The sequence below is a fragment of the Neodiprion virginianus genome, chromosome 5, assembly GCF_021901495.1.
Source record: "Neodiprion virginianus isolate iyNeoVirg1 chromosome 5, iyNeoVirg1.1, whole genome shotgun sequence".
Classification (NCBI taxonomy): Eukaryota; Metazoa; Arthropoda; class Insecta; order Hymenoptera; family Diprionidae; genus Neodiprion; species Neodiprion virginianus.
Window position 1 is genome coordinate 19,323,293 of NC_060881.1, and position 9,088 is coordinate 19,332,380.

At 39.7% G+C, this 9,088-nt stretch overlaps 1 protein-coding gene and 1 long non-coding RNA gene across 2 annotated transcripts; one reads left to right on the forward strand and one right to left on the reverse strand.

Annotated features, from left to right (window-relative positions):
• The first annotated feature begins 474 nt into the window (after window positions 1-474).
• LOC124304817 (uncharacterized) lies at window positions 475-1,428 on the forward strand. Its single transcript, XR_006908278.1, has 2 exons — window positions 475-706; window positions 820-1,428. It is a non-coding gene; the product is annotated as an uncharacterized LOC124304817 (long non-coding RNA).
• Window positions 1,169-7,365, reverse strand: LOC124304816 (trifunctional enzyme subunit alpha, mitochondrial). The gene is made up of 11 exons (XM_046763491.1): window positions 7,052-7,365; window positions 6,078-6,187; window positions 5,476-5,748; window positions 4,096-4,346; window positions 3,634-4,017; window positions 3,360-3,530; window positions 2,984-3,206; window positions 2,678-2,887; window positions 2,356-2,551; window positions 2,046-2,248; window positions 1,169-1,692 (listed from the first exon to the last, which is right to left on the reverse strand). The coding sequence occupies exons 1-11, from the start codon at window positions 7,125-7,127 to the stop codon at window positions 1,489-1,491; spliced, it is 2,301 nt and encodes a 766-aa protein (XP_046619447.1). The 5' UTR covers window positions 7,128-7,365; the 3' UTR covers window positions 1,169-1,488.
• Between the last annotated feature and the right edge of the window lie 1,723 nt (window positions 7,366-9,088).

Here is a 9,088-nt window from a genome sequence, read left to right on the forward strand (position 1 = left end):
ACGGTTTTTTTTAGTGCCTTTAACTTTAAAGGGCACAATGGTATTTTCATGGATTCATAATTTTAGGAAATTACAATGTGTGATGAACGGTTATATAATGTCTTCATTGAATCGTACCTTGGTTTGAAGAAGCTCACTTTTACGACGAAGTTTATTACACTTCACTCACAGATTCTGTTTCATGTTTCTCAGCAAATGGATCTTACCTTCTGTTCTTATCCTCCTTTTCGCATTTGTCTGATATTTATTGCACGGGGAGCAGAAGAGTTTTTGACGACCAACTGAATTTTTGATCACATAACCAAGGCAAGCCTTACCACTGAAATGAAAATTTTCACATACAAATTATGTCATATTTGCACTCACCACTTTTAAATGATTTTCGGCACGTCAGTTTTATTGTATTATATAGCTCAGTTTTATTATTTATTATACGGTTCAGTCTCGGAAGCGTTAACGGAACGATTATAACATAGCCTCATTCGCCTCACTTCACTAAAATTTGAAATTGTTTACGTCCGTAAAAGAGAGTCTTTCACTCGCACTCTCTGTGAGAAAGAAAGGGACACGGCTATACTTCGAACAGCGCATGCGCAAGCATGTAGCGTTTCCGTTCTACGGACTTGGCCATTTTCATTTAATAAAATGAGCCAACATTTACATGCGGTGTTTGGTTTCCTTAGTATTACCTGGTATTACTGCGTGGGTTAGATATTGAGAATTGATTCATTTCCGATAGAACCGGAAGTTCAACCTAAACATATATGGCATTTTTCATGCCTGTCTTTTGATGCTTTTGATCGTAAAATCCTGTTTCAGATGTTTTCATCGAGTCATTTCCGAGATCATCGCAGGAGTTTGTCGGATAAACCGCAGACCGACTTTTCTCTAAAAACCTGTCTTCCGGATTCTAGTGGTTTGAAAACGTCAAGATCTGTTGAAATTAGAAAAAGTGTTTTTTGACAAAAGCCAATGCTTTTCTTATATCACCAAAATTCATGAAAAGTAATAGTTTTACCTCATAAACACTATCGAATTTTACATGCAAAAGTATACCTGTACGTACCTTTTATCTTAAAATATATCTATAACTGTTAAGTTGTTGGGAATGATTCGAGGACTTGTGATAGTTTTTGGCGAAAATCAGCGAGGTAAATTGATAAAAACATTTTATATTAATAATAATTTATAAACTGTTTTATTACCATTAATCATCAAAAAATATATCATGTATATACTAGCTGTATACTGCGGATAATTCTCTCCCGCTTTTTGTATCGCAGGTACAACGTGTGATCGTCGGGATTGCCGCATCGCAAATCCTCAGAACTACAGCCTGCGTATTTCGTAGATTAGACCCTATTTGAAAATTGTATACCAGCAAATCTGAGCTGTTTGTTTACTGTTTATAAACGGATCTTGAATCGATTGATTTAGGAAAAAATATTTTGTCTCCTTCTCTTTTTCTTCGTCATCGTCTACAATTGTTTACGTCTGGTGAAATTTTTTCGACGGATCGGCCGCCATGTCACGCAACGTCTGCGCTGGTGTAAATGCGATGCCGTAATCGTTCTGGAATTCGGTCATTTTTGCGACTAGCTTGTTCGCTCCGTAATAATCAACCCATCGGAAAGGACCGCCGGTAAATGGCGGAAATCCGAGGCCGAAAACTGCGCCGATGTCGCCTTCCAACTGAAAGCAAAATAAGAATCAATGAAAATCATTTCAACGGCGAGAGACGAATTCTTCACTTCACTCTGAATTATGCTCTTTTAACAATTTTATTTCAATATTTTTTCAGCAATCTTACACTTTGCATCCTGTTTTCATCCCTACCTTGCCAATCCGATTTCCTGCCCTGTCAATACCCCACAGCAGGTGCCAAAATAAAACCAGTCTGTCTCACAAAGCTTTTCTCTCCCGATACACACAGTTAGGTTCAATTCACCTTTCATTTTCTCAAAATCAAAACTCGCTTTGTACCCACCAAACTAAAGATTCACTCCCTATCATTGTCTTCCAATCATTTATAATTTGCTACTCACCGGATTCGCTAGGATATTTTCTTCCAGACAGAGAACAGCCTCGTTTACAAAGCGGGACACCATTCTGAGTTGACGATCTTCGTCGGCGATGCTGCCTTTTGGTTCCAGCGAGTACTTCTTCAATATTTCCAACGCTTCGACGTTCACATCCTTATTCTTGGAGCCTTTTTCGTACACGAATATACCTTTGCCAGATTTTCGACCTGTGAACAAGAGAATGGAAAGTCGAGTACAAAAGCGAACATATCGTGGTAAAATTATGAGAATTTAAAAATCTGATATATATTTTCATACAGCTGGTTTTGCTTACCAAGGAATCCTGCCTTTACCATGTCACCCATAATATTTACATTTCCACCATCGAACCTCTCGCCGAGAGCTTTTCGGAGGTCTACGCTAATGTGAGAACCAACGTCAATTCCGACCTCGTCAGCTAGCGTCGCTCCTCCAACTGGAAATCCAAACGTCTTTGTCAGTTTGTCGAGTTCGATAGGATCGACGCCTTCCTGAATAACAAAACAAGATGCATAATTAGAGATGTCGTTTATTTAGCAAATTCAATAAACCTAAATAAAGGATGAAACACAGACTTTAGAAAATGAAATCGACAAAGAAAAAGTGTAGAAGCTCACCTGAAGCAATCTAATAGCCTCAGAAAGCATGGCGCTGAGTATTCTGGTTGTATAAAAACCAGGGCCATCTCCAACAGTGATGACAACTTTTCCCTGTTTTAGGCCAAGATCCACAGCAGTCTTTATCGTCTCTTGGGAAGTTCCTTTGTGAGTAATGATCTCTAGTAACTGCATCTTGTCGACTGGAGAGAAGTAGTGCATACCTAAGAGCTAGAAAAATTGAGATCGTTAGTGACTTTAAACCGGCGAGGTGGAAAAATCTTTTTCGCGTTTTTTTTATCTAGTTTACGTTTTGTTTCACCGCACCTTGTCTGGTCTTCCACTTCCTGCTGCGATCTTTCCTATCGGGATAGCTGATGTATTTGTTGCCACAATGCAGTGCTCTGGGGTGTTAGCCTCTATTTCTTTGATCACTTTGTGTTTGATCGCTAGGTTTTCAAATACAGCTTCGATGACGACGTCAGCCTTCTTGAACTTATCGTAGTCCAATGTTGCGTTGAGTTTCGATAAATAAATGTCCTTTTGAACACTGGAAATGGCAAAAACACTTAGAAAGAAGAAAGAAAAGCCAGAGGAAGTTGTCACTCAGTATCCACGTACATAAATTTGATTTGATTAGGAAAAGAACGGGTAAAATCGGTAAAATCGGAAATTAAACGGCTTGTAATTGAGCTTCGCATACCTTGAGTATCGTTTCCTCTTAACGGCGGTCTCGAATCCAGCTTGAATTTGGCCTATGCCTCTGTACAGACCAGGATTATTCGTGTCCTTCAAAATAACGTTGTATCCCTTATCGATAGTGACTTGGACAATGCCGGCGCCCATCAAACCAGCTCCCACTACAGCGACGGTCCTGAATATGTGATGAAAGCGATCAATTGTATAGAAAAATTGGTCTGAAATTGGAGATTCATGCTCGTGGATGTAATTTTGAATGAAAAAGTAATAAGACTAACTTGACTGCGCTTTTGGGTGTGCCAAATCTATTCTTCTTGCAGGCGGTCTGTCCAAAGAAAAGACTGACGAGACCCCTCGATTCTGGAGTTACACCGAGCTGTCCGAAGGCTCGAGCCTCTGCCTCGTAGCCGGCTGCAGAGCCTTTGTCAAGTCCAGTGCGTACGACATCGAGGATTTTTAGAGGGGCTGGGTAGAGGCCACCGGACATTTTCATCACCTGGCTTCTCGCCTTTTTGAACACTTGATCTTTCACGAAATCGTATGTGAACAATTTGTTCATGACCTTTTGAATAAGGGACTTTGGACTGCGGTTTATTTTCAACTGTCCATTAGCTATGTCTCTTGCAGCCCGTATCGCCGTTTCCTGTAGGTATCTTGCCGTGCTGTTGAAGATGGCGAAATGTGAGAAACCATCGCGAATTTTCCCCTTATAAAGAAGTTTGATAATAAGCAAGATTTACTTTTCTTCTGGTGTAGCGACTCCTGGTCCAAGCGGGTCAACTAACAGATCGACAATTCCAAGTTTCTTTGCCTTATCTGCTTTGACTGTTTTCCCAGTGAGTTGTAAATCGAGGGCATCGGGTAGAGAGATCAGTCTTGGTAATCTTTGGGTGCCACCACCGCCAGGTAAAAGACCCAGCATAACTTCAGGCAGTCCCAGACCAGTCTTTTTGTCTTTTACAGCAATACGATAATGACAAGCTAGAGCAACCTGGGAAAATAAATATTTTAAAGTTAGATGATATATATGCAATATTTTCAATAACCAACTATTTTCTATCTCATATTCAACTTTATATTTACTTATTCATTTGACAGGACGAGCCCAATATTCAAAACTAAAATATCAATCAAGAAGTAGTACAGGTACATTATTCATATCTAAGTAAACACTTGGAAGACGCTTCAGTCTTTCCCAAACTAGCACTAAAAAGGTCCAACCATTGGAAGTTTCTATTGCACAATTTACTCAACCGTATTGTTGGAGCATGAAGCTAGAGGTCACTGCTGAGCAAAAACTCAGCAAAATATGCCATGTTTTTTCGTAGAAGTCTACCTAGTAGATTATGTTAAATTCGCTCAATAAATCCACACAGTCTATGACATTTGTCAGAATTGTGTACGCAAAAATGATGTCGCTCCTGCTTTTAGCGGATTCGAGACTAGGAATATTTAAAAGTTCAGTTATAAAAGGGTGATCATGCAAAGTAACTGATATAGGTTTACCTACTCCTAGTATAAAAGCCACATATCTAAGGAAGATATCATTCACTCTTTCCAGATTAGTAATTTGGTATTTTATGTATAAGACTCCATATAACAAAGCCATAACAAAGAGTAAAGAAAACAAAGCTGTAGTACAAGGTTCAAACGCGTTTTGGCGACTGAACTTTTCTGTAAATCTTTTCAACAAATTGGTCTGCAGCGCGGCAATCTTGATAACATTTGCAAGATGAGCACCATTTAAAGAATAGACAGCCGGTGGCAGTTCAGTTGCACCAAAACGTGTACTAAATCATTGATTGATGTTACATCTCAGACCATTAAGTCTGTACTACTGGAAGAGCGAGCTACGATCACTTTATAGGAAATCCGTATCAGCTTGATTCCTTACAACACTAAATCTTCATATTGTCAGCAAACAACAGAAATTTACAATGCCTAAGACAAAACATAATATCATTTATAAAAACAAGAAATAGCAAGGGACTTAAATGTGAACCCTGCCCAATCCTAGAAAGAACAGATATAGCTTCAGAAACAAAACTTTGAATCCTAACTTACTCCACTCAGGAACCTGTATTGTTCCGGGATAATAAATATATTGATTATTGCCATACCTCCAAGCCACCACCCAGGCAAGAACCTTGAATAGCGGCGACGACTGGCTTCTGGCTTGATTCGATCAGAGCTAGGATTCTCTGGCCATCTTTGGAGACATTGTAGATACTTTGCTCGTCCTTCAAATTCTGCAGCATCGTTATATCTGCCCCAGCAATGAAACATCCTGGCTTCCCAGATATCAGGACTGCAGAATTCACCGATGCGTTTGACTCTATGTCTTTCAGCAGCGATTCAACCTCCTCCATTATCTCTTTGTTCAAGGAATTCACCTGCGTAACAAATTACAGTGAGTAATCTCTGAAAGAAAATGATTTACGAAGAGTAATTATTTCTAAGTGGAGTACAGTTGACCTTTTTCTTCTGTTTCTTTTCTCTTGCGCAGTGAAACATATTTCAAACACTTTTCAGCTTGAATGAAAATGTTCAAGATGAAATTGAAGACTTTGATCTGATGCTTCTGATTGCAAAACAGAATATTATTCCTATTCAATTTATTTCATGTATGAAAGTGATAATGATGATGTGTTGTTGCAGCACACAGACAAAAAGCTTGAAGAGATTATGTGAAAATAATTGTATTTCAGAGTAAAAATTCCACCTTGACACCAGGGGAGTCGATTGTAACGACGGCAACACCTTGAACGACTTTGCATTTTGTGTGTTTTCGTTCTACAGCTGCCGAGAAACACCTCAGGGGCTGGTAAAGTGCTGGAAATGAAATCGGAGTAAAAAAAAATTATATTAGACTTTGTGGTACAATATATCGAAAAAGTAATGATTTGATATCTTATTCATTAATAGAGTTTGTATAATCCATGTATCAAGAGACGCATAGATTACTCTATATTTTCAGACACGAAATCAGATGTGGATTAACTTCATTTGTGTCGATTAAGAATGTATCATATGTACAATCTGGACAAAAAGTAGCGAATCTTAAAGAGAAGTGATAAATAACAGAGGCTCAACATTTTTTAATTTAAGTAAATTCATTTGAATCCAAACAATTTGTACTAACGAAATTCGAGTTAATAACTTTAGATACATTAGTTTTAGTTTATAATTGTCTCATTAATAACCATGTTGAAACATAATAGAAAAAATTTATTTTAGTTGATTTGTAAAGTAACTATTACAAAAAAAAAGAAAAAAATGAGAATTTTTTTTGTTTAAATTTAGGATTGTCTATGTTATCCCTTATTTAACGAAAAACTGGGACATTTCTGAACGAGCAATAGGCGTTTGGAGGAAAAATAAACAATGACCACTCCGAATGTTCAACTTTGATCAACATCAGTTTCACTTAGGGAACCCCGAGTTGATCATGTTCAGTATATGATTAGTATTTTGACCGGACTGTACGCCTACAGACGCAACCTTAAATCAACTCGTAATCATTAAGACCGAGAGCCTGATCAAAGGTTAATTCGACAAGAATGAACCGGATTACATGAATCGCAAGATCTTAAAACCGATGTCAATTTGAGGATAAAGCAAGGATCTACATGCGAACGTATTTATTGTTGAAAGTACTAAAATAAGTAGGAAAAGCAACGCCCGAGCGATACTCACCTGTGCGGTGAACAAGGCTCGTGAATCTTCTGCCTGAGAGCCGGGTGAGCGCGCCGAGTAATCTGCAACTCGCCATGTTGACTATTCAGCTGTTTCGATTGTCGGGATTGGAGTCGATGGATTCGGCCAGCGACCCGAGGGTGCGAATTGGTGTTAAAAAACAGAACGACGATGAGAATAAATGACTAAAACAAAGGCGCTGCTCCGGATCTAGCGACTAACCATGCCCTATTTACACATCGGCTTCGGTCTAAGGCCGCGACTGATCGCGACGCCCCGCCCGTCGGAACTTTAACCCCAAGCGTGGTGCTCGATGGGTGAAATAGACTCAAGCGTTGACTAGTGTTTAATCGCGATTCGTTGATCGCTGTTACAAGCTGCAACTGAAATTTCATTTTCAGCATTTTCATTTCAATACTCTAGTATAGTCTATATATAATCGCACCATGGAGCATATTCTGTCGGAGGGAGCTACCCATCCCATCGACCTCGCGAAAAAATGTAGCCAAGTCATGAGAGAAAGAGATATATATCAGGGTTATTTCGTCTCTCTCGCCCTGCATTTGATTGGCTGAGAAGAAATATATCGGACAATCAGATGTAGTGCGAGAGAGACAGGTTATATCCAACGAAGATCGAGTCTGATTGAAGCGTACGGCTTATGAGCCCCTTGAAGCAAAGCTTCCCGCGAATTGTAAATCCGTATGATGGCTCTCACCCGGAGCCAACACACCGATACTGTACGCTCAGTATAGAGTGCTGTACAGATCTTAGATAGATTCCAACACGTTCTATATCTAGGAATTTTACAACCAACGGTCTTGGATGAGCACCGTTTGCATTGCCGGCAGCCCGTCGTAGACTCTTTTTTGTTTTCTGCTCGGCCTTAAGCGCGGCTGGTAGCGCAAACAGTGCTCATCCAACACCATGGGTCGTAAAATGCCTAAGAATATCGACAGTGGACGTGTCAGAATCTGCTAAAGCTCTTTACGTAAGCCGCACAAGCAAAGGCGCCACTAGCGACATCTAGATGTGGGGAGATAGCTCGTCTGAGTACCCCAACAGTTCTTGCTTCAAATAGCCTCAGTCCGTACGCTTCTATGTGACTCGATCCTCGTTGTTGCAACCAACTACTCCCGATAGGAAGGCTAGAGGCGGGGCGGTAGAGTAAGGTTATTTAGGAAAGAGATAGAAACCACTGATCTCAATCAGTGGATAGAAACAGATCTATCGTCTCTGTCTAACCGTATTATCGGTTCAAATGAGTTTGATTAATGATTTTGATGCAACAACCCAGTAGGTTAAAGCATAGTTGATAGAATTTAGAAGAGGTGTTTGCGAACATTACGTTACGACAGTGCGAACTAGCGGCAGCGTAGAAAAACAAAAAATGCAGCGTAAGCGTATTTCCCCCACTACGCAAATTTCGATGAGTCTCAAGGCCTGTATATGAGACCATGGTACACGCGAAACTACCTCCAATAACATATGCTCTAAGAAGTTCTATGATTTTTTGTAACACCTGTAACAGGAAGTTCGACTCTAGAAAATTGAAAACGTGATAGTCTAATCTGATCGTAGGCGTGCTGCTGCAACACAGCGGACGCGATCGTAGTCACGACTTATCAGGTCCGATGGCCCTAGTTTAACTTTGAAAACTGTATCGTAATGAACATTACCTGTTTTCAAGATTACCTAACGCTTTTTGAAGTGTAGGGGATCAGGCGCTTCACGCATACTTCGGTGCGCGAAGTCAAACTTCCCATGCAGTTGTTACAAAAAAAAAACATGTTTTTATGGGCAAAACAACGAAATTGATGCTTCACACCTCCATCTTTGGAGAGCAGCTTCATCCCCTTAAAGTGATTTATGGCCGATAAAAAAAAGTACGTGTCGCTTAGTTTTCAATACATTGCAACATATCCAACCTAGATCAAAATCAAAGAGATCTGATTGGGATACTTATCTTCCAAAAATCTGTCCATTTGAAAACTTGGTAAACTGTTCAGTGTTGCTATCAGAACTTGAAAGTATCTA

What these genes read in the sequence shown, in the direction of transcription:
- LOC124304816 (XM_046763491.1), bottom strand. Translation starts at nt 7,127, where the DNA reads ATGGCGAGTTGCAGATTACTCGGCGCGCTCACCCGGCTCTCAGGCAGA. An exon ending in GAGCCTTGTTCACCGCACAG is followed by an intron (nt 6,188 to 7,051) that starts GTGAGTATCGCT and finishes TTTCATTTCCAG; the next exon opens with CACTTTACCAGCCCCTGAGG. An exon ending in AAAATATCCTAGCGAATCCG is followed by an intron (nt 1,693 to 2,045) that starts GTGAGTAGCAAA and finishes TTTTGCTTTCAG; the next exon opens with TTGGAAGGCGACATCGGCGC.